General features: G+C 48.1%; 2 protein-coding genes across 11 annotated transcripts in view; both read left to right on the top strand.

Moving 5' to 3' along the window:
- Positions 1 to 9308: 9308 nt before the first annotated feature.
- On the top strand, positions 9309 to 17589 carry AMZ2 (archaelysin family metallopeptidase 2). 7 transcript variants are annotated; one of them, XM_057536678.1, is made up of 8 exons: positions 9309 to 9433; positions 10279 to 10352; positions 10895 to 11177; positions 11492 to 11665; positions 11751 to 11879; positions 14478 to 14641; positions 15944 to 16120; positions 17346 to 17589. In XM_057536678.1, the coding sequence occupies exons 3-8, from the start codon at positions 10895 to 10897 to the stop codon at positions 17499 to 17501; spliced, it is 1083 nt and encodes a 360-aa protein (XP_057392661.1). In that variant the 5' UTR covers positions 9309 to 9433; positions 10279 to 10352; the 3' UTR covers positions 17502 to 17589. The 7 variants fall into 7 exon arrangements, with proteins under 7 accessions (XP_057392661.1, XP_057392663.1, XP_057392665.1 ...); XM_057536680.1 differs by lacking the exon at positions 17346 to 17589 and adding an exon at positions 16481 to 16772; XM_057536682.1 differs by lacking the exon at positions 17346 to 17589 and adding an exon at positions 16356 to 16385.
- A 2432-nt stretch (positions 17590 to 20021) lies between these two features.
- The window catches only part of ARSG (arylsulfatase G), a 118082-nt gene continuing 113783 nt past the window's right edge, over positions 20022 to 24320 (top strand). Inside the window, exon 1 of one of the 4 annotated variants that reach the window (XM_057536961.1) lies at positions 20022 to 20352. The gene's annotated coding sequence lies outside the window, so the exon portion shown is untranslated. The remainder of the gene's footprint in view (positions 20353 to 24320) is intronic. The other 3 variants (XM_057536960.1, XM_007185565.3, XM_007185566.3) reach the window with 3 other exon arrangements.

The raw sequence follows: 24320 nt of genomic DNA, 5'->3' as shown, positions 1-24320 counted from the left end.
GCTGTGTGCCCAGGGACACCCCCGAAGGTGCAGAAATAGGAGCATGCTGCCTGGGACAGGAGGACAGGTGAAAAACGAGAAGGCCAGGCCAAGGTGGCATAGGGACCAGACTGCGATGGAAGGCTGGGCCTGGGTCTGGCCCATCACTGACGGTCCAGCAGCTGGCACGCAAGAGATGCTCAATAGATGTTTGCTGAATAGAGCCACAGAGAAAGGACGGGGGATCGTCCTCAGGAAGAACCTGACCAGGATGAGCAGCTGTGGTCGGAGGGCATCTCCCGGGCCACGGGCTCTGGTCCAGCCTGGGCATCACATCGCCAGGTGACGTGGGCAAGTTGCCGCCTCTCTGCAGGGCTCAGCTCTGTGTCTGTGAATCAAAGGTGTTAGGGGAGAAGCTTCCCTTCTGCTCAGGGACTTGGTGTCCCTGAGATCTGGTGACTAACGTCGAGTGTGGATAGGGTGGTGTCAGGAAGGGAAGGCGATGGGAGGATCAAAGACAGTCCTGAGGAGGGGCATGGAGAAAATAAGGCAGCTGTCAGCAGAAACCGGAAGTCAGAAGGGAGAGCTGGGCTGGGGGGAAAGGTGACATGTTTGCCGTTAGGGAAGTTTAAAGGGGACAAGGGCACATGTTCAAATGGGCAGTGGAGGCCAAAAAACCACAGCCAACTAGAACATTCTCTCCATGGCCCCCCAAAAGACAGCCAAGTCCTAATCCCCCCAAACTGTGAGTGTTACCTTACATGGAAGAAAGGTCTTTGCAGATGTGATCAAGTAAAGGTCTTGAGATGGGAGATTATGCTGGATTATCCGGTGGGCCCTGAATGCCCTCATGTGTGTTCTCCCTCTTTTTTTTTTTTTTTTTTGGCTGCGCTGGGTCTTCATTGCTGCGCGTGGGCTTTCTCTAGTTGCGGCGAGCGGGGCCTACTCTTCGTTGCGGTGCGCGGGCTTCTCATGGCGGTGGCTTCTCTTGTTGCGGAGCACGGGCTCTAGGTGCGTGGGCTTCAGTAGTTGTGGCATGCAGGCTCAGCAGTTGTGGCTCGTGGGCTCTAGAGCGCAGGCTCAGTAGTTGTGGCGCACGGGCTTAGCTGCTCTGCGGCATGTGGGATCTTCCCGGACCAGGGCTCGAACCCGTGTCCCCTGCATTGGCAGGCGGATTCTTAACCACTGCACCACCAGGGAAGCCCCACGTGTGTTCTTATAACAGGGAGGCGGAGGGATATTTGACACCCAGAGGAGAAGGTGATGTGAAGACGGAGCAGAGAGACATTTGAAGATGCTGGCCTTGAAGACTGAGGGATGCCGGCCACAAGCCGAGGAACGACGGCCGCCCCCAGGAGCTGGAAGAGGCAAAGAGCAGATTCACCCCTGCAGCTGCCAGAGGGGGTGTAGCCGAGAGACAGCGTTTTCAGACACCCAGCCTCCAGGACTCTGAGACGAAAGACTTCTGTTGCTTTAAGCCACCAAAACTTTGCGGTAATTTCTACCAGCAGCCACAGGAAATGAATACACTGGGCGTCCCCTCAATCACGGACTCTTAACTCACCGCCAGGTCCCTCACCTGGGCCCCAGGTTAAGTGCTTTGGATATGTTATCTCTCACCCCTCTGAAGTGCCTGTGAGGCAGGAACTGTTAGAACCCCCGCTTCCCAAAGGAGGAAGCTGAGGCATAGAGGTCGGACAGCCCTGCAGAGGTCGCAGAGCTGGCGAGTGACACAGCTACACAGAGGCGGGTGACTCCAGGCGTGCTCCTCTTAGCACTGTGCCAGTCTCCGTCCCAGCTGAACTCATGCTCCTAAACACGCCGCCCATGCAAGCTTGCAGGTCCTGGTCATGGAAGTGGTACCTTCTTCTTTCAGTGCCCTAAGTTATAAAGCTACTACATATCACAACTGCACTTAGAGCTTGCTAGCCCCATAATGGGGCTTTGAGCATCTGTGTCCTGAGACATGTCACAGGGCAACAAACTGGGACCCTAAGAGGCGGTGGCTTGTTCACCGCCTTAAAGCTGGTCCCTGAAGTTAGAGCCAGAATCAGAAGCTAATTCAGAATGTTCCCACCCAGCACCCCGGATATATTTTAGGAGCAAATCAAGCAGCTGAAATGTGAGAAGAAATGCTGGCTTGGTTACACGACCCTCGCTATCTAAGGCAGACCCAAGACCATGCTCCAGAACAAAGATCTGAAGTCAAACACACTCTCCGGACACACGAGTTCTGGGCACGTGAGGTGTGATGCTCGCCGCCCACCAGAAGGTGCAAGGGAAGTGGGACAGGGCACTTCCCGGACGACTGATTGCACGGGGTGGGGGACACCTGCCAAAATGGGCCCATCAACTGGCTGATTGATGGCCCATCAGGATGCCCTCCTACTGGGCGAGCAATTGGATTAACCAGAGCAGCTCCCTGGAGTGAACTGGAGAATGTGGAGAGGATTGACGAGAGACAGACAGACAGACGAGACAGAGCAACCAATCTCCAGAGCTACACTGCATCCTGGAAACTTTCCCGGAAGAGGCGTGCGTACCCTCACCCCCCACCCCTAAGGCAGCCTCAGCGACTCTCCATTCTCCTGGGTGGATCTGAGCCTCCTGGGTAGCTCACAGGGCACAAAACAGAGGCAAACTGACACAATTAGCAGTATTCGCCCCAGTTTTTGTTTTGCATGTTTGCATTCAGATGAGTATGTCTTTTTTCTTTTTTTGGCCATGCCACGTAGCTTGCGGGAGTTCCCTGACCAGGGATTGAACCCAGGCCCTCAGCAGCGAAAGCTCGGAGTCCTAACCACCAGGCCGCCAGGCAATTCCCAGATGTCTACATCTTTAATTCCTTTTTGAGGTGATATTCTTTTTTTAAAAATTTATTTTATTGAAGTTTAGTTGATTTACAATGTTGCGTTAATTTCTGCTGTACAGCAAAGTGATTCAGTTATACATATATATTATATATTTTTTCATATTCTTTTCCATGTGGTTTATCACAGGATATTGAATATAGTTCCCTGGGCTCTACAGTAGGACCTTGTTGTTTATCCATCCTCTAGATAATAGTTTGCATCCGTTAATCCCAAACTCCCAGTCCGTCCCTCCCCCACCCTCCTCCCCCTTGGAGGGGATAGTCTTATAAAATGCCTTCCTGAACTGATTTTGCTGCCTGTCACCCTAGCGAACCCACCTGGGCAAGTCAGATTTGCAAGGGTGCCCTCTCTACTGAGACAGGTCCCAGGAGGGCCCTTAACGGAAGCAGCTTCAGGCAGAGACCGCACTGTGTTCCTCTTTTTTCACGCTCTAGGGGCCAAAATGAGATGGGGCAACCTGGGACCCCGTTTTTTCTATACACTCTTGTCTGAATTAAAAATGTCTGAAAAATGAACGTTAAACCCTTCACCCATGGAGGAATGTTTAGTATCTGCCTGAACACAATGCTAACTTGAAAAAATACCTATTTTGTGCTTGCCCATAGTAGAAATAGAGCTGAACTCTATGGGTCATTTGTCACTGATGTAGTACGGGTTTATACCTGTGTGCTCAGCCGATCGCAAGATCGGGGTCCGCGTGTATTGTGCTCATGGGTCCCATTCATATAAGGCTGAACTTCACCAACGGCACCCTCCTCCCCGCAGCCCGCCAGTATTGACAGGACTCCTCTCTCAGGGGACCTTGAGCTCAGGTGTCACCTTTGGGTGACAAAAATGGCATCAATCACAGACTGAGAATTTTACACATTGGTTTCTGGTTTCTTTGGGGGAAAATTGTCAAGGTGAATAACAAAGGAAGCAAAAAGGAGGGCAAGAGGGAAGAAGGAAGACGAAGAAAGCCAAGTGAGTGAAAAGAATAACATTAAAAGACGAAATTAAAAAAAAAAAGATAAAAATAGTAATAGCTCCCCTCAACTCCCACCTGGTGCCTGGCCCTGTAGCAGTCTCTCACAAACGTGCTGCACAGGTGCTCTAGATGAGGCTCCCAGTGCCCAGAAAGGCCAAGGCACCTGCCTGAGGTCACACAGCTTAGGAAGCACAGAAGCCTGGATTTGAATCCAAGTTCATTTTACTTCAAAGCCCATATTCTCGTTTATCAAGCACAGAAGCATCCTCTAGTCAGTCCTTAAAGAATCTTACAAAATAGAAGGAAAAAGCACAGGAATTCTCTGGAAAAGTCATAATTTAGAGTTGAAAGGTTGGGTGAAAATGTAACGAGTATGTCCTGGGCTGGCACTGGCAGTTTGGACCTCTTGTGTTATTGAGCAAAGAGGCCATTAAATAAATGAATCACACAAAGGCTGGAGGGAAAAGCACAGCCCCTCGGGGCTGCCTGGTAACCGGGCCACGTGAGGACCGTGGCTGAGATGAGAGCATCTTGATGTCATGGAGTTGGCCTAACTCAGCCCTGAACGCCTCCTGGTACAGACCCTACTCAAGTCTCGGCTTTGAGGCGGTTTAATACCACCCCCATGAGACTGTGATCTCTTTATTTTTTTCCTAACTTCTACTATGAAAGATTTCCAAACATACACAAAATTTAAACTAATAGCACAATGAACAATTCACATTTTGCTATTTGCTGTATCTCTCTCTCTGTCTCTGTCTCTCAGAGACAGTTCCTGCTGCCACCCGCTACCCCCCACCCCGTGAGTTCAAGGTCTCAGTGCCTTTGCACGTGCTGTAGCCTCTGCCTAGAACATCTTCCACATGCTCATCTTGTATCATAGCCTCCCACATTTTGTTCCCCCTACTGGGCAGTGAACTTCTGGGGTGGGGATGGTAAGGGAGCTGTTTCTCCTCTTTACTTCTAGTGCTTGACAGGAGAAGGCCCTCTCATTTCTACACTGTTCAGTCCATCCAGCAAGCAGCCGTCCTGCTCCTCGTGTCCAGATATGTCATCTTTGAAGGCCCAGCCCAAGTACCTTCTCTTCCACAAAAGCATCCCTGATTCCATCTAGATGGAAGTAATTGCCTTTCTCTGAAGGCCCCGTAGCACTTTATCAAGTCCTCTCGAGTGGTCGTTATTACTGTGTATCTTGGTTTAATTATTTATGCACCTATATTTGCTCCCCCACTAGACTGTGAGCATCTTAAAATCAATTCCATAAGTGGATCATTTTTCTTATCACCAGAAGAATCTAGCACATAGGTGACATAGTTGACATTTAAGAAATTCAGTTAAATTGTACAGATATTTTTTTGAGTGTTTATATGGGCATACAGAGATGAATGAGGCACATAGCAATCTCTGCCTTCTGGGAGCTTACAGTCTATTCTAGAAGTCAGACTGGAAAGCAAGTAATTATAATGTGATGACGGGGTGAAAGGAGAAATAGATGAACTGTTTCAAAGCAAACACAGGGGACTTCCCTGGTGGCGCAGTGGTTAAGAATCCGCCTGACAATGCAGGGGACACAGGTTTGAGCCCTGGTCCAGGAAGATCCAACATGCTGCAGAGCAACTAAGCCCATGCGCCACAACTACTGAGCCTGCACTCTAGAGCCCGCGAGCCACAACTACTGAGCCCGTGTGCCACAACTACTGAAGACCACGCGCCTAGAGCCCGTGCTCTGCAACAAGAGAAGCCACCGCAGTGAGAAGCCCGCGCACTGCAACCAAGAGTAGCCCCCGCTCGCCGCAACTAGAGACAGCCCACGCACAGCAACAGAGACCCAATGCAGCCAGATATAAGTAAATAAATTTATAAAAGAAAAGAATATACATATATATACATTTATATGTGAATCACTTTGCTGTAGAGCAGAAATTAATACAACATTGTAAATCAACTGTACTTCAATAAAATAAATTTAAAAAAAAAGTAACACAAGAAAATCTCTCAGAATGTAAGGATAAGTATCTCAATATTGAAAGGCCTGGGACTTCCCTGCGGTCCAGTGGTTAGGACTCCCGCGCTTCCAGTGGGAGCACGGGTTCCATCCCTGGTTGGAGAAGTTCTGCATGCCATTGACTGTGGTCCCCCCCCAAAAATTGAAGGGCCCAATGAGTGAGCAACAAAATGAATGGGGGAAAATGTCTCAGACCAGGACACATCTTTAAAAACTTTACAAACTAAGAGTTCTTCAGCACTCTAAGGATAGAGAGAAAATCGTAAGATCTTCCTTAAAAAAAGCAAGTAACATACCAAGGATTAGGAATCAAAGTGGCGTTACTGGAAGTGAGAAGAAAATGGAAGAGAGTTTTCACAATTCTGAGAGAAAATGATTTTCGACCTAAAATTCCACACCAATCCAGGGAAACTCTCAGTCAAGGATGAGGGTAGAATAAAAACATTTTCAGATAAGCAAGATTTCCAAATATTTACCTCTATGCATCTTTATTCCCAAAGGTTCTGGGGGATGTGCTATAGCAATCAAAGGAGTGAGCCAAGAAAGAGGGGGACAAAGAGTTTAAGAATTGAAGAGACAGGGGATCCAACAGAGCAGAGTGTAGTTCCAGGGTGATACCTATGTAGCAGTCCTAAAGGGGACCAGTTCAGACTGAAACAGGGGGATGGAGAACTCCAGAATAAAGATTCCCAGGGAAAAAAAAAAAGCAACTAATGTGCTATGTAGAAAATATTATTGGCAAATGTATAACAGAGATGATGACGTATTTTTTAAAAAAAATTAGATCATATGAAACTAGGCTAATTAATCTTTTATAATTTAAAACAGAAAGTAAACTAAATAATAGAAATGAAATGATTATGAACTCCAGGCAAAAATAGAGTTCTACAGGAAACAAAGCATGGTCATAGTACACTACTTGACTTTGCAGTGAACAGTGTTTGCGTCATCATAACGTAAGCACTGACTAGAGAGTCAATCGAAATTTGTGATGTGCTCACATCAAGAGGAATGGGAGGGGGGGAGTGTGCGGATGAACAAAGAACTCAAGTCCCCATCTATCATGGCAATAAGTCAGTAGATGCTACCTTTCATCAACAGATCAAGAAGTCTCATTACACACACACTGTGTACACATATGGAGATAAATACCAGGGAAAAGGTATGAGAATTTACTTGGTTCTAGAAAATATATACTGAAGTATTTAGGTGTAAATGGACATCATGCCTGCAACTTACTCTCAAATGGTTCAGGGGGAAATACACTTATATTATATTATATTATATTATATTATATTATATATAATAGAGAGAGACAGAGACAGACAGGAAACATACAGAGAGACACAGAGGGAGAGAGAGAGACAGTGAAAGTAAATGAAGTAAAATGTTAATTGCGGAAACTGGCTGAAGATTACATAGGGATTCTTTATACTATTCTTGCCACTTTTCTGTAAGCTTGCAATTCTTTTTTTTAAAGAATCAATTTTATTTATTTTTGGCTGTGTTGGGTCGTCGTTGCTGCACACGGGCTTTCTCTAGTTGCGGTGAGCAGGGGCTACTCTTTATTGCGATGCATGGGCTTCTCACTGCGGTGGCTTCTCTTGTTGTAGAACACGGGCTCTAGGCGTGTGGGCTTCAGTAGTTGTGGCACACGGGCTCAGTAGTTGTGGCTCACGGGCTCTAGAGCGCAGGCTCAGTACTTGTGGCGCACAGGCTTAGTTGCTCTCTGGCATGCTGGATCTTCCTGGACCAGGGCTCGAACCCGTGTCCCCTGCATTGGCAGGCGGATTCTTAACCACTGCACCACCAGGGAAGTCCCAAGCTTGCAATTCTTTCAAAATACAGTTGACCCTTGAACAACATGAGGCATCAGGAGCGCTGACCCTTTGCAGTCGGAAAATCTGCATATAACTTTTCAGTCAACCCTCTGTATCCTCAGCTTCACATCCATGGATTCAACCAACCGAGGATCTTGTAGCACTGCCATATGTACTTAGTGAAAAAAATCTGTGTATAGGTGGATCTGTGCAGTTCAAACCCCTGTTGTTCAAGAGTCAACTGTAAACAGTTTTGTCACTTGATCGATAAGAAAAATGTATTGGAATGGTTTTCATTTTACTTTGAGTAAAGTTGAACCCTTTTATGTTAATGGATCATTCAAAGTACCTGTTCTTTGCTCGTTTTCAATGTCATGATGTCCATCTCCTTCCTACTGGTTTGTAAAAGTCATTTAAAAATCCTTCATCTGCCATATACTTTTCATCTCTTTACCCCGTTCTGCAGCCTTCTAATCTTGTTACAAATTTTCTTTTTGGACAACTTGGATGATTGTAAACATGAGAACTCTTCCAGAGGTTGCTTTGCAGCAGTAGGACAGGGGCTTGGAATGAAAAACAGGACTTAGGAGTATCTTTGAGTTAAGGATGGGAGGGCAGGAGTCATGTCTGGGGCTGGCTCGGGGGGAGCTGGGCGTCCCTTTAGATGAGGTCGTGAATAAGGGTTTGAGGAAACAGGATTACAAAGGGCCAGGTGTTCCCCAGGTTCCTTCCTAGGAAGCCGTCAGGACAGAGGGGCTGGTGAGCGCGGTGCGAACCTGGGGAAGAATGACGGGAGCTGGACAGAAAGGAGCGAGTGGGAGGCGGGGAGGGGGACGCTGATGGTGCGGCGCTGTCTCCTTGGCAGCACTCGGTGGCCTTGACCAGCCAGACCGTCCACGCGTCCCGACGTTGAGATGAGCGCTGGCCGCACGAAGGGGTAGCACACGGATGAGATGAGGGATCCTCCGCTTCGATCCCGCGACCTCCCAGGGCTGAAGGGGGCCTTCGGGATCGCAGCTGTCCCCTCTCGTCCCGCACACAGAGGCCGCAGAGCTGCTTCAGTCCTACCGCCCGCGGGCGCCTCTCCTACTTCCCAGCCCGTCTCCAGCGCCTGGAGACACCAGCGGGCGCATCCCGGGAGAAGAGAAGCGCCGCCGAGCCGCGTGTCCCGGACGCCCCCTCCGCGCCGCCCGCCAGTGGGCGCATCCCCGCGCCGGGCCGTGAGTCCACCTGCGGCCGCCGCGGACTCGCTTCCGCGCCGGTGGACTCTGTCACGCCGAGGGCTCTGCTCACACCCACGGCCAGCCGAGCACGTGCACGAGCAGCTGACCCCGCGGCGCGGGCGCGGCCGGGGAGCGGCGCCCAGGAGAGCGGCGCCCCCGGAGGGCAGGGCGGAAAGGCCGAGCGCGGGGCTGATCTCAGCGCCTCGTGGCCCCCTCGTGACCGCGCTTCGCTCGAGAACCTGGGGCCACGGCCGCCACTAGGACTCGAGCCCCGCGCCCCCGAGACTGCCTCGCGCGGCCAGGCGGGGCGTAGAGCGCAGCGTGGGGCGGGTGGGCAGGGCGTGGGGCGCGACGGCCGGACGCGGAGCGCGACGGCTGGGCGCGGAGCGCGGCAGGGGCGGGGCATGGAGCGCGGGGCAGTGACAGGGCGTCAAGGGGCGGGGCATAACGGAGCGTGCGTGCTACGGTGGGGCGTGGCGTCGCGCAAGGAGGCGGGGCACGGCGTCGGGCGCAGGGGACGGCGCAGGGCGGGTGGTGTCGACGCCCGGCGGGATGACGGTGACGGGGTGAGGGTGACGGGGTGAGGCTGGCGGGGTGGGGTTGGCGGGGCCGGGCTGGAGCCTCCGGGCTGGGGCCTCCTGGCCGGGCGGCCGGCTGGTAGAGGATGGGGACGGTCGCGGTCGGTGGGGAGGAAGATGTGGGAGGAGCAGCCGTGGCGGAAGCGGGGAGGACGGCGGGGGCGGGTGTGTCTCGGGAGAGCCAGGCCAGGCTTCCTTGGGTGGAAAAGACGAAGCGAGAGTCCCCGGGGATCCCCCAGGCCGCCCCCTACCGGGCCGGGTCGCGCTGGCGCGGGGCCGAGCCCAAGGAGCGAGTTGCTATGGACACCCGGCGGGGGTGGCCGTCCGGTTCCGGTCCCGGCGCGCCGGCAGCTCTCGGGCCCCCATCCCCCGAAGTGACTCCCACCTGGGAGGCCGAAGGAGGCCTCCTGACCTTTGACACCGCTTTTTTACTGTTAGGGTGGAGGCGCCACGCGCTCCCTCCCAGGCCCGGACATGCCGGTCCTTGTGAGACAGAAACTTGAGAGGGGGCCGTCCTCTCCCTGAAGGTGGGTGGAACGACAGGACGTTGTCCTGGAGGAGAAGTCGCATTTCGGCCCATTGTGGAGCAGTGAGGACGAGCCTCTGCTCGTAGGAGAGCTTTGACGAGAGAGAGCTTCGTTTGGGGGATTTCTTCCACACTCTGGAACTCCAGAGTTGAGATGTCCAGCCAGGACAGCCATTCGCTTAAACTTTCCCAGCAATTGTCTATCGTTAAAGTGGAGGAAATGTAGATAATTAGAAAATATGATAGCTCCAGACAGTGACGTCCAGTTTTTTCCTTTCCTCACTCACAACGCCTCGCGGTGGAACAGCTGTCTGACCCGTTCCAAGGGAAGGATGAAATCTCTGCGCAGGCACGCGATGTGAATGGAAGAGGCCTGTCACGGTGGGTCTGGCTTTTAGTCACCTGGTGTCTTCCTCAGGGTGACACGACCCGGAGACGATGAACTTCAGTGGCTGAGATATATTATCAGCCCGCAGTTAAGTTACAGAAACGGCAAGATTTACATTAGTTCTCTTTCCATTTGGTCGTGAGCATCTTTGAGTCACACTGGAAAGGATGAGTATTTTTCACGTGGCCCTAATGAGTCAGTTCATAATATTGTTACCCAAATGGCAGAAGGAAATGGGAAATCAGGTCGTGTCTTATGGTTACCACTAGGTTTTATAATAGGAGCAGCTTCCCTAAGAGATGGAGGAATGAATTTCATGGTTGTCTTTTCACTCTTTCAGAGACCCTCCCCCAAGAAATTGATTAGAAATGGGCAAAGCAAACAGTAATTTGGAGTGATCACTCCAAGGCATTGGCAATCAATCAGTCATTCCATGCTAGGGAGAAATAAAAGATGTCTGTGGAGGATGTACATTGATTAAAGTCACCAGTGTGGATATGCATTTTACATTTGACTTCTTGTGTCTTTCTGGTAGATGCAAACAGTACGGCACTCTGAACACACACTAAAGACAGCTCTCATCTCAAAGAACCCAGCGCTTGTGTCACAGTATGAGAAGTTAGATGCTGGGGAAAAGCGTCTGATGGAGGAAGCCTTCCGGCCAGACAGTGATCTCTTTGGACCCATTACTTTGCATTCACAGTCAGACTGGATAACCTCCCATCCTGAGGCTCCCCAAGACTTTGAAGAGTTTTTCAACGATCCTTACAGAAAGACGCCTTCTCCACAGAAGCACAGTATTTATATACAGTGCATTGGTATATATTGGCTTTGGTTTGGTTTTGCAATGGTGCTGTTGCCAGGGATAGTTTGGCTTGTCGATCTCATTCAAGCGGGCAGTTTTTATAATCATTTTTGACGTTCATTCCCAAGGTGGAAGTTTTGTAGCCAAACTGCCTTAAAAGAGGATGTTTTGTTTCTTTCTAATTCGTATTCACCTCAGTGAACGATAAAGGTGTATTGAAAATTTACAGTTGGTTTGTGTCTAATTCCAAATTTCTAATTCTAGACTGAGGTAGAGGCTATTTTAATCATCTCATAGTCTGTCTTTAAATTTTCTTCCATATTATAGGATTGCTAGGAAACACGAGAAGTATCAGTGAAGAATATGTGAAATGGCTCAAGGGCTACTGTGAAGCGTTTTTCTATGGCTTGACGGTGAAACTCCTCGAACCGGTGCCTGTCTCTGCAACGAGGTGCTCCTTTAGAATCAATGATAACACGCAGAACCTACAGATTCACGCAGGTGAATTAAACAGCTTTACGACGTGAATTGAGCTATACGTATATGTGTGTATATATATATCACACGCGCGTTTCTTTTTATATAGGGCAGATCCTGAAGTTCTTAAAAAAGAAGAAACCTGAAGATGCCTTTTGTGTTGTGGGAATAACAATGATCGATCTTTACCCAAGAGACTCCTGGAATTTTGTCTTTGGACAGGCCTCTTTGACAGATGGTATTCCTTTTTGACATTGTTGGTAGACACTTCCTCAACTTGAGACAATTTGAAGATTTTGAAAGAGGGAAAAAATTCCAACCAATTACAATTTTGATACTTAAGACTGTATAGTATTTCTGGTGCGGCATCCTGCCGTAAAGGGAAGGATGCTGTTGATAGACCTCTTTGATCTGGGTTTCTCCACAGGTTGGCCGTTCAGTGCCTGTGTGACCTTGAAGCTAATAATACCTATTTCACATTGTCAGTTTGAGATAATTTACATAAGAGTGCTGATCCGTAAGAAGTGTGTACATATGCCTGGCACATATATAGGCGTTCAGCACAACAGGTGGTAAATGTAGGTAATTCAGTGGCAAGGAGAACTAAATAAGTTAAGGATATTTGAATTGTCATTAATATAAACGAAAATCTTGCTAATTGTTTTTCAGCTCTTTTAGTAATCTTGCACAGATGAGGTAGCTGTAGACTGATTTACAAGTGTGCTTCATATCCAGTGTCTCAGGACATTTTGTTATTTTATTTATGGTCAATTTCAGTCTTTGACTTGAAGTAAAATAAACTTTGACTCATTGTGAACCCGCTTGATAACACTGGGGGTGGGAAAGGATCCAGAAGCAAATCATATTTTTGCCTATTTTGTGGTTTTTTTTTTGCCTTCTCCCCACCCTTCTGTTTTTGCTCTTATTTTTCTATCCTTATCCCCCAGGATCTAAAACAGGTTTGAAGGGGAAAAGTCCAGTAAACTAAGGGGCATGATTGTCCATTAGCGTTCTAGGGATGGGGAGCAAGTACCAGGGCCTGTATGAGTACAGAGGTTATAGACTGGCTGTTACATCAGCCCCAGGGTTTGCTGGGGTGGGAGCTCTCGCTAACAAATGTTTCTTCCTAGTAGAGACACTCCTCTCCTCCCCGTTCATCCGAGGTGGGGGCCCAGGGGGCCGTGGAGCCTCTTCTTCCCTCCCAGCCCTTCATCCTCTCCCAGCCCTTCATCCTCACTCTCCATTTACATTCTTACAGCGCCAGACCCCCTGCCCCCATGACCTTACTAACACACACTCTCGCAGACTTGGGTCACTGCTGCCCCCCTGAGTTTCTGTACGAGTTTTCTATCAGAAATTTATATGAGCTCAATCTTTATTTCCCCTTTTATTATTAACCTGATAAAGATGGAACCATTAAAAAAATTTTTAAACAATGTGTTTATCTAGATATTGTTAACTAATATATCTTACGCGTTTGAGGCGGTCAGGAAGCACTCCCCCCAAATGTTTCTATTTCTTTTTTTTTTCTCAGTAAGTTTCTTAAATATTGTGTGACGTAAGAGAAGATGTAGTAGGAGAGCAGGGTTGATCTGCCGTGCAGTGAGACAGTATCCTACTACAAGTGACTTCATTCTCTCCAAGTTTATAAAGATTGGTATTTTAAAATTGAGAAATATTTAATTACCAAAGGAAATAATCTGTTGGTAGGATTATTAGAAGAAAAAAATGTTCTTGCTGAAGGTATTATAGTGAAATACACCCACGCTTGTTTGGTCAGAGGAGGTCACTTGTGACGTGAGTAGGTTTAGTTTTTTTTCTTAACTTCCAGAATGCTCTCTTCCCCTAAATCTCAAATACCAAGGTGGGGTGAGGTGCATTCTTTTTGAATCAAATTAGGTTGGACAAACTTACTATGAGTTCACTTCCTTAACACAAATGTTCCCTACTACTTTCGAAGAGCAACTGAAAGAGGCATACATGAAAGCGACAATGTAAACAAGTGGAATTATAAAGCAGTCAGTGCCCTTTAGAATGAGTGGTGTGTCAGTCTGTTCTCTGGGCAGAGATGGTTGAAACTAGCCTAGGTGTCACAGGAAGTCAGTTACAGGGGTGTTTGTTCTGGTCACCGGCACAGCTGCAGAGAGAGTTGTGCTGTGTTTACAAGTGGGGGAGGACAGGGGAGGTTCTTCTGTCTGAAGGCAGGGTCCAGACATGGTCACCAAGGCAGTGGGGCAGTGGCCGGATGTCTTCCTGTATAGCAGGGCACAAGGGAAAGACGGGACCCTCAGTGACATGCACGGCACCGAGATCTGTTTATCGTGATCTTCCAGAGTGAGGTCATGAGCCTGCAGTTCAGTCACTCTGTCGCTCCTTTTGGAGTACTTGATTTGGGCTATTTAAGAAAATGACTTCTTTTTTTTTTTTTTTTTGCCACTTGGCTTGCGGGATCTTAGTTCCCCAACTAGGAATTGAACCCAGGCCCACGGCAGTGAAAGCGCAGAGTCCTAACCACTGGACCGCCAGGGAATTCCCCCAAAAGTGACTTCTTTTGTGGGGAAAAAAACTCTCTGGAACTTACAATTTCTCAAGAATTTGACGTCAAGATCATTGAGTTTTACAGAGCAGAGCAGATTGGATAGTGGAAGATTCTGATCGGGAAATCTGGGGCAGAAGTTTCCTTTGTCTGGGCAAACCTTAGCCGAGCTTAGTGGGGCTGCGGGCACTCACTGGGACCGATGGGCACTCCCCAGCCAGGTGCCCGAGCGGGCTCTTTTTTAGTCTTTTCTTCAGGAATCTTCCTCTTATTCTGTCATTGTTTGTCCTCTTTTCCTAGGTGTGGGGATATTCAGCTTTGCCAGGTACGGCAGTGATTTTTACAGCTCACACTACGAAGGCAAACTGAAGAAGCTGCAGAAGAAATCTTCAAGTGACTACTCAGTTTTTGATAATTATTACGTTCCTGAAGTGACTAGTGTTCTGCTGCTTCGGTCCTGTAAGGTGAGCCGTTCAAACCGTCCCCCAGGAGTGTTGTTTTAAGAGATCTCGATCCCCTGAACTTAACGTATCCGCGGTCCTTAAGGTGGTTTCATAAATGAGTTTGTGTCATTTGTTTACTTCTGGTGGATATTGCTGGACTGAAGTTACCAATAAAACCAGAATGTAAACGGTACCTTCATACTGAAATGTACAGTATCTGTGACAGTTTTTTGTCCTGTTAGTTACACGCGGCCTTGGCTGTACCCGTCTCCTGACCGTTAGCTTAATTCCAGAATTCTGGGCGGGTAGGGACGCCGTGCTCGTCAAGTCGGGCTAACTCCCGGGGGCCTGCGGGACCCCTGCGCTCCGGCCCCTGGCGGGGAACGGCCTTGCCCTTGGGCTCCGGGCCGCCTGCTGCAGCTGCTGGTTCCTCGTGGCTGCCCCTGCCCCGCTCTGTGGAAAGCCTGTCTCCTCGTTTCCCCCCTTCTTCGTAGCCAGCCGGGCTTCTCCGCGTTCACCGCTGCTGTGTGTCGGGGTAGAGAACGACAGCTGATGGAATGACGGTTTCAGAGTACAGCCGACCCTTAAGCGACCTGGCTGTGAACTGCACGGGTCCGCGGCCGTGTGGTGTTTCTCACTGGAGCCATAGGTACTGCCCTACCGCAAGGGCCCGCGGAACTGCGGAGGCAGAGGGCTGACCGGAAAGCCAGAGCAGGTTCTCGACTGCAGGGGGGTCGGTGCCCCACCCCCGCTTGGTCAAGGGTCAGCTGTACGTTCCCTGCATTACTGTGCTTGTTAACATGCAGTTCAAGCTCCTCCCCTCCTACCTACCAACTCGGCATCTCTGGGGGAAGGGCCTCAGAATCTAAATGTTAGCAAGCACCCCTCTGGTCCAGAGCAGTGGTCTCAACCAGGGGTGATTTTGCCACCCAGGCAATATTTGGCCGTGTCTGGAGACATTTCTGGTGGTCACAGCGGGGGAGGGCATGCTACTGGCATCTAGTGGGTAGAGGCCAGGGCTGCTGCTCAACACCCTACCGTGCTCAAGACACCCCGCCCCCGCCAAGGAATGATCCTGTCCAACGTGTGAGTGGTGTCGAGGTGGAGAAGCCCTGGTGGGGAAGTAATGAAGCCCAGAGAGGAAGGCAGTAAGACATTCAGGGAAATGAGGGTCTAAGTCTTTGGGCAGACTGAGGTTTTGGTGGTGATGGTAAGGGAGCTCATTCCTGTGAATTGGTTTCTTGGAAGAGCATGCAAAAGAAGGGGGTGTACCTTGTTGCCGATGACCGTGGCGCTGTAAGCCTCCATGTGAATGTCTTGCAGACTTTAACCCATGAGATTGGACATATCTTTGGACTTCGGCACTGCCAGTGGCTCGCATGCCTGATGCAAGGCTCCAACCACTTGGAAGAAGCTGACCAGCGTCCCCTCGACCTTTGCCCTATCTGTTTACGCAAGTTGCAGAGTGCTATCGGCTTCCACCTTAAAGACAGATACAAAGTAAGTGGGGGAAGCCATAAAGGGGGAAGTGGTTATTTAAGTAGCAAACTACCATTTTCTATTAGGCCCTTCTCTGGAGGTGATTTATCAGAGGAAATTAGTGCAAAGGTAAGCAGGAAGCTGTGGTTTAAAAAAAAACGCAAAGAAATATCTTTCTTAAAAACTTTGACTTGCCTTACACTTAAAATTCAATGAGAAATGGTGGAAGAGGTTTCTGTGTCTCCCGTTCATTTAGGGCCAGAGAGCTTGACTTCGCAGAGCAGAATAAATATTGATAAGCGAGGCAAAGTTCATGTTTAAAAATTCTATGAAGGGACTTCCCTGGTAGCGCAGTGGTTAAGAATCCGCCTGCCAATGCAGGGGACACGGGTTCCAGCCCTGGCCCGGGAAGATCCCACATGCCGTGGAGCAACTAAGCCCGTGAGCCACAACTACTGAGCCTGCGCTCTAGAGCCTGCGCGCCTGCAGCCCGTGCTCCACAACAAGAGAAGCCACCGCAATGAGAAGCCCATGCACCACAATGAAGAGTAGCCCCTGCTCGCCGCAACTAGAGAAAGCCTGCACACAGCAATGAAGACCCAACACAGCCATAAATAAATAAATAAATAAATTTTTAAAATAATAATAATAAATTTACATTTAAAAAACCCCCAAAACTATGAATATGTGGAAGTGATTTATCTTTCCACATATGGGACAAGGGTATGATATTCATTAGGAGGAAGGCGTGATTTTAAGAAGGAGGGAAAGTAATCTCGATGTGCAAGTGAATGCGTGTCCGCAAACATAGCGACTGCAGTCCATGTCTACATGTGTGTCTTCACATATGTATATGTGCCATGCCTATGTGTACACTTGACAGGTGTATACATATCCCCGTCAAATTACAACCACGGTATAATGCCTTGTGGAACACTTAGCAAGTTGAGAAAAGAAAATAATTATCCTCCCACCTTCAAAAAACTGTGAGGACTAAGTGTAATTCTTTCTAATCTTCTCTCCTGTGCATCCTCATGACTGTCCTGTGTGCTCACAGCTGGTGTGTTTCTGGTGCATGCCCTTTGACAAGCATGGTCTCACCTTCATGACCATCTTTATCAAATGGAACATCTCCGTGGGGTAGCATAAGTCACCGATGTAGATAACTTGATTTGGAAGCTAATGTTTTTCTCTTGCCGAAGTCTGTTTTGCTGGGATTTGTTAAAAGATGAACGTGTTTTTCAAGGCGCTGGTGAGGTGGGTTGATGCCGAGTCCACTGACACACCTACCGTTACTCCGGAACGTAGCCGTGAGGATCCTCTGAGTTTGCCCAAACCTGTGGAAGCCTTTAAGGAATGGAGAGAGTGGATAACAAAATGCCTTGCTGTTCTTCAGAAATAAGAACCTTCAAATAGGAGTAAACACTTGCACTTTATGCTTTCATTTGGGTGGAGTACTGTACTGCATTGGAATAAACTGTTAACACTGATTCTGCGCTGTGTCAAAGTAACAGAGTGGAATTTTTTTTTAAAGCACTGGAACTTCGAACTGAGGCTCATTTACAATGATAAAAACTCGAAACTCTTTCTCTTCTGTCTTAGTAGCCTGGTCTGTGGCAGCAAGCACAACATTTCCATTCTTCAGATACATTTATGTCTCCTGAGAGAGCTAGGGCCAGCAGTAACTAGTAAGTAACAAATCCTGTAAAAATAGCTCTCCCCATCCTGAGAAAGGATTTCCAAGGAACATAATTTCCAGAGGAGGATTTCTGGTGGTTTTTAGAAAGAGGTGCTCCGGGTCTGCTGACCGGGCCACGTCACTTTCTCCATTCACACCCCTCTGCTGTTCTGCAGACTTTTCCGCCCTTGGGCACTGCCTTACCTCTTCTTTTCCTTTGCTGACTGTTAGCTCATCCCTGAAAGAAGCAGCAGCTCGCTTCAGTTCTAGCAGCTTAAACTATGACCTCCTCTCAAGAACATTTTCCAGTGAAAATGCCCGTGGTACTTGCACTACGCCAGCCTTGGATGCTTGTGGGGACATTGCAGTTCTCAGCTTTCACAGAGAGAGCCCTTTGTGAGGGGTCTTGCAGATAATTTGCTGTAGTTGTTACCGAGTCCAAGGTTGTACCGCTGGCCGCACAGCAGGCCAGTAAGTCGGGAGGCGAGTTTTGGGGGCAAGGAATGGTGACCTTACTCAGAAAGCCAGCAGACCGAGAAGATGGTGGACTAGTGTCCCAAAGGAGTTAGAATTCAGGCTGCTTTTATACCAAAAGGGGCAGGGGCGTGGTTGGTTGTTGCAAACTTCTTGGTGTCAGAATCCTTTGTTCTTGCAGCTGTCCATGTAGGTCAGGTCACCATGTTCCTGTAAACCTCCAACAAGATAAATGTTATTCTGTTCTGCAGCTTTTCCTCTGTATATGAATGAAAAAGTGTTACACCCTTAAAGGTCAGAGCCTTGAGAATGGGCTCTTCTGTATATTTCAGGCTCTAGGCAACATTCTTAAATTGGAGCAAAAGCTGTAGAGCAGGAAGGTTAAAGTGAAAGATACAGATCCAGTGTGGAGTCAGGTTTGTTCTTCCCTCTTACATACTGGTCCTTACCGTTGTGAGTGTTGCACTTTTTCTGTCGTATTGTTTCTTTGAGGGAGAGTGTCGGGTGGGGTTCCCCGTGGGTGTGCCAGGAATGCCCACCACAGCCTGTCTGGCTGGGAACATGGGCTGGATTCCCACCGTAGGGAACAGGGCGAAGACCTCAGACCTGAGAGCCTGCCTCAGCTGCATCCGCGTCTCCCGGAAATCTAGAAATTAGAGCAAATCACATGACTGCATGCTGAGCAGAGTTCCCACTTCTCCTTTAATCTTGAGGGTGAAACTAAAGGTAATTTTTTAACGTCGACGCCTAAATCCTTTCACTGTTATTATTTATTGCAGTATGATTTAAAGCACATTTTAGAACCGAATCAACGGTTTCTCTTCCATTCACTCTCCTACTCAATTAAACCTTCCTGAGTCATTTAGAAAATGGTGGTTTGCCGTTAAAACTAACTGGAGGGCAGACGCTTGGTCATTCTGATACTGCAGAGCGAACCCAGTGCAGCATGGACTTTGATGGATTGTATTGCGGGTTGTGTGTCTTCCTGGAGTCGTGTGCTTTAGCTCTTCTCCACTCCTGTTCAGTTTCCTTTCCTTTTCCTGCAGGGTAAGCACAGGTTTAGTCCTGTGGTCGGCGTTAGTTACAAGCCTAAAAGAACTCAGATTTGGCTGTGTGTGTCATTTGGGGGTTACAGTTATTTGGTCAAGATAGAAGCCTGTTTGCACCGCCTCTGCACTGTGAGACCAGGAAAAAGGTCTATTGAAACAAATCATTCACTCTTGTCACAAGTTGGACCAGCAGAAGTTTTAGGTCATGGGCACTAATTTAGAAATCATCACTGAAGTGTGTATAACCAATTACTGCATTGCATTTACTTTTGGAACATTTCTTAGGGTTAAATTACAAAAGATAATTTGTTTCCTGCAACCAAATTTATACACTGTAGGTAAATCTTTGTAGTTTTTAAGAATGATTTTCACTTAGTGACAAACAGAAACCTACGCAGCTTTTGCTCTGCAAATGCTGGAGGAACAAGGTATTCGGGAGTAAAGAGAGTAATTTTCCACGGGTGAACACCATTCTAGAAGACTGAATCTGGAGCGTTCACGGTGGCGCCCAGGGACTCAGCAGTGTCTCTCGGGTCAAGGGAAGGGTTACTTTTTCAGTTCAGGCCGCAGAGACTAAAGCGGGAGGCCAAGCGCGGCCCCCGCCCCGCAGCAGAGATGCCTGCCCCGCAGCAGAGATGCCCGCGCGCGAAGGAGCGCGCTCCCATCCCGGTCCCCCGACCCCCCTCCTCCCTCTCTCCCTCCTCCTCCCTCTCTCCCGCAGGAAGCGCCCGGCAGCTTCCGCCCGGGGCTCCCCCGTCCGGACCGACCGGACCGAGGGGCGCAGCGGGCCTCCCTGCTGCGGGACCGGACAACCGAGCGCAGCGCAGCCACGTGGGCCGCAGGCGGGGCTGGAGGCCGGCGGGCGAGGGGCGCGGGCGCAGAGCCGTGAGTGCATCCGCGCGGACCCAGCGGTGCCGAGGCCTGTGGAGCCTTAACCTCATTCCTTGCCTCGGTTCCGATGGGTGATCAGAGCGGCTCCGGCCGGTGTAACACAAGCCACTGTGTCAGGGCATGTTTCTAGGAGCCCCGTGAGAGCGTGCAGAGAGAAGCAGGTGAAATTAATGTAATCATGTATTCTGCGTACTCCAGTACGTCCAGAATATTACCAACGGGTGATGGGTATAAGACTTACATATTTTGCATTCCTTGCGTGTGTGTGTGTGTGTGTGTGTGTGTGTGTGTGTGTGTCTGGGAATAACTAAGACCTAGTCTTCTGGCAGGTTTGATGTTTATAAATACGGTATTGTTATCTGTGTCATCACTGTACTGTGCACTAATCTCCAGGATTTATTTATCAACTAGTTGCGAATTTGGATCCTTACACCGCTTCGCTCTTGTTCGCCCTCCCCTAGCCCCTGATAACCACCATTCTCTTCCCTATTTGTATCAGTTCTGCTCTTGTAAAGCCCACGTGTATGTGATGTCATACAGCATTAGTCTTTCTCTGACTTATCTGAGAACTTCACATTATTTTCACCTACTAAGTCTTCAAATTCCGCGTGTATTTTACTGGGGCAGCGCCTCTCAGTTCCCATTGGCCGCATTTCAAGTGGTCAACAGGTCCCACGGGTCCTGGCTGCTGTATTGGACAGGGCGGAGCTCAATGAGGACCGATTTCTAGTCTGCATGGAAAGATGTCCCTATGAAGCTGAAGTAACAAGGGAGTGAGGCTTTTGAAAGGAAAAGGTCACGGGGTCTTTGGACAGTGTGTACATTCAGGCTGAAAGGTGGGGAACACTGTAAGGGCCTCTGGATTCCCTGTAGATTTGCTCTGGGGTCTTGGAGTTATTCCCTGTGGCAGATGGTTTTTTACTCTCTCCTCCCATTGCCAAGGGCCTGGTGCGTCCTTTCCATTTTTGGAAAGCAAAGTTGGGAAGTGTTAATGTGCAAACAAGCCCGCAGTAGCGAAGTAAACTCTTGTGTAGTTAGTTACGCCAATGGCAGAAATGGGACCAGATCTCCCCAATTTCAGGTTCTGCTCTGTTGTCACCGTGCTTTATGACCTCATAAGAAGTAAAATACCACAAGCCAGACACCTAACCAATTTTTTTTCACATTGTTTATAGAAGAGCTTATAAGATTAAACTTTCTTTCAACCTCTTTTCTATTCAAGTTGGACCATCTGGGGTTGCTCAAAGTCAGAGAAATCACAGTGCTTTGCTTTAGCACCAAAAAAAAAAAAAAAGAGACTCAATATATAGAAAAGCACTTGCTACCAGTTGAGCCACTGGGAAAAAAAAAAAAAGCATCGTGAGGGAATTCCCTGGCGGTCCAGTGGTTAGGACTCCGTGCTTTTGCCGCCAAGGGCCCGGGCCAGGGAACTAAGATCCCACAAACTGTGTGCGGTCTGGTGCGGGTGAGGGGGGAGGCATCATGACAAAAAAGTCTACTGGAAAATAGGTTAAGTTAAAACAAATTCCACACCAGCAGTATGTTCAAACTCACAGCATTCCGTTCGCATTCAGTCTCCCTGTATCTGCAGGAGGATTGGTTCCAGGACCTGCCCCTTCCCCCAGTACCAAAATCTGTGGATGCTCAAGTCCCTGATATAAGATGGTGTAGTATTTGTATATTACCTATGCACATCCTCCAGTATACCTTAAATCATCCATAGATCACTTATAATACCGGATACAATATAAATAGTTGTAAGTACAATGTAAATGCTATTTAAATAGTTGCCAGGAGTGTGGGAAATTCAAGTTTTGCTTTTTGGAACTTTCTGGAAGTTTTTTTTTTCCAAAAGTTTTCAGTCCTCGGTTGGCTCCTCAGATGTGGAACCAGCAGATACGGAAGACTGACGTACCTACCCTAGTGGTGATTTCTTCCCACTGTTTGTTTAGTCTCTGATGGATTTATGTTTTCTTCCTCAGAGCTGACCTGCCCATATAGGACCTTACTGCCCTTTGAGACCCATCTCAGATGTTGGACCAGCAGGGTTTTTTTTTAACAAATTTATTTATTTAGTTTAATTCATTTTTGGCTGCGTTGGGTCTTCGTTGCTGTGCGGGGCTTTCTCCACTTGCGGCGAGCGGGGGCCACTCTTCATTGTGGTGCACCGGCTTCTCATCGTGGTGGCTTCTCTTGTTATGGAGCACGGGCTCTAGGTGCGCGGGCTTCAGTAGCTGTGGCATGTGGGCTCAGTAGTTGTGGCTCATGGGCTTTAGAGCGCAGGCTCAGCAGTTGTGGTGCACGGGCTTAGTTGCTCCGTGGCATGTGGGATCTTCTTGGACCAGGGCTCGAACCCATGTCCCCTGCATTGGCAGGCGGATTCTTAACCACTGCGCCACCAGGGAAGTCCCTGGACCAGCAGGGCTTTTTTTTTTTTTTTTTTTAAACATCTTTATTGGAGTATAATTGCTTTACAATGGTGTATTAGTGTCTGCTATATAACAAAGTGAATCAGCTCTACATATACATATATCCCCATATCTCCTCCCTCTTGCGTCTCCCTCCCACCCTCCCTATCCCACCCCTCTAGGTGGCCACGAAGCACTGAGCTGATCTCCCTGTGCTATGCGGCTGCTTCCCACTAGCTATCCATTTTACATTTGGTAGTGTATATATGTCCATGCCACTCTCTCACTTCGTCCCAGCTTACCCTTCCCCCTCCCCATGTCCTCAAGTCCGTTGTGTACATCTGCATCATTATTCTTGTCCTGCCCCTAGGTTCTTCATAACCTTTTCTTTTTTTAGATTCCATATATATGTGTTAGCATATGGTATTTGTTTTTCTTTTTCTGACTACTCTGTATGACAGACTCTAGGTCCATCCACCTCACTACAAATAATTCAATTTCGTTTCTTTTTATGGCTGAGTAATATTCCATTGCCACATCTTCTTTATCCATTCATCTGTTGATGGACATTTAGGTTGCTTCCATGACCTGGCTATTGTAAATAGTGCTGCAGTGAACATTGGGGTGCTTGTGTCTTTTTGAATTACGGTTTTCTCGGGGTATACGCCCAGTAGTGGGATTGCTGGCTCATATGGTAATTCTATTTTTAGTTCTTTAAGGAACCTCCATACTGTTCTCCATAGTGGCTGTATCAATTTACATTCCCACCAACAGTGCAAGAGGGTTCCCTTTTCTCCATACCCTCTCCAGCATTTGTTGTTTGTAGATTTTCTGATGATGCCCATTCTGACTGGTGTGAGGTGATACCTCATTGTAGTTTTGATTTGCATTTCTCTAATAATTAGTGATGTTGGGCAGCTTTTCATGTGCTTCTTGGCCATCTTTATGTCTTCTTTGGAGAAATGTCTATTTAGGTCTTCTGCCCATTTTTGGATTGGGTTGTTTGTTTTTTTAATATTGAGCTGCATGAGCTGTTTATATATTTTGGAGATTAATCCTTTGTCCAATGATTCATTTGCAAATATTTTCTCCCATTCTGAGGGTTGTCTTTTCGTCTTGTTTATGGTTTCCTTTGATGTGCAAAAGCTTTTAAGTTTCATTAGGTCCCATTTGTTTATTTTTGTTTTTATTTCCATTACTCTAGGAGGTGGATCAAAAAAGATCTTGCTGTGATTTATGTCAAAGAGTGTTCTTCCTATGTCTTCCTCTAAGAGTTATATAGTGTCCAGTCTTACGTTTAGGTCTCTAATCCCTTTTGAGTTTATTTTTGTGTATGGTGTTAGGGAGCATCCTAATTTCATTCTTTTACATGTAGCTGTGCAGTTTTCCCAGCACCACTTATTGAAGAGACTGTCTTTTCTCCACTGTATATCCTTGCCTCCTTTGTCATAGATTAGTTGACGATAAGTGCGTAGATTTATCTCTGGGCTTTCTATCCTGTTCCATTGATCTATATTTCTGTTTTTGTGCCCGTACCATATTGTCTTGATTACTGTAGCTTTGTAGTATAGTCTGAAGTCAGGGAGTCTGATTCCTTCAGCTCCGTTTTTTTCCCTCAAGATTGCTTTGGCTATTCGGGGTCTTTTGTGTCTCCATACAAATTGTGAAATTTTTTGTTCTAGTTATGTAAAAAATGCCATTGGTAGTTTGATAGGGACTGC

This window comes from Balaenoptera acutorostrata, chromosome 20 (assembly GCF_949987535.1).
Source record: "Balaenoptera acutorostrata chromosome 20, mBalAcu1.1, whole genome shotgun sequence".
NCBI classification, from domain to species: domain Eukaryota; kingdom Metazoa; phylum Chordata; class Mammalia; order Artiodactyla; family Balaenopteridae; genus Balaenoptera; species Balaenoptera acutorostrata.
The sequence above is the reverse complement of the archived record's forward strand: the minus strand, read 5'-3'. Positions and strand labels throughout refer to the sequence as shown.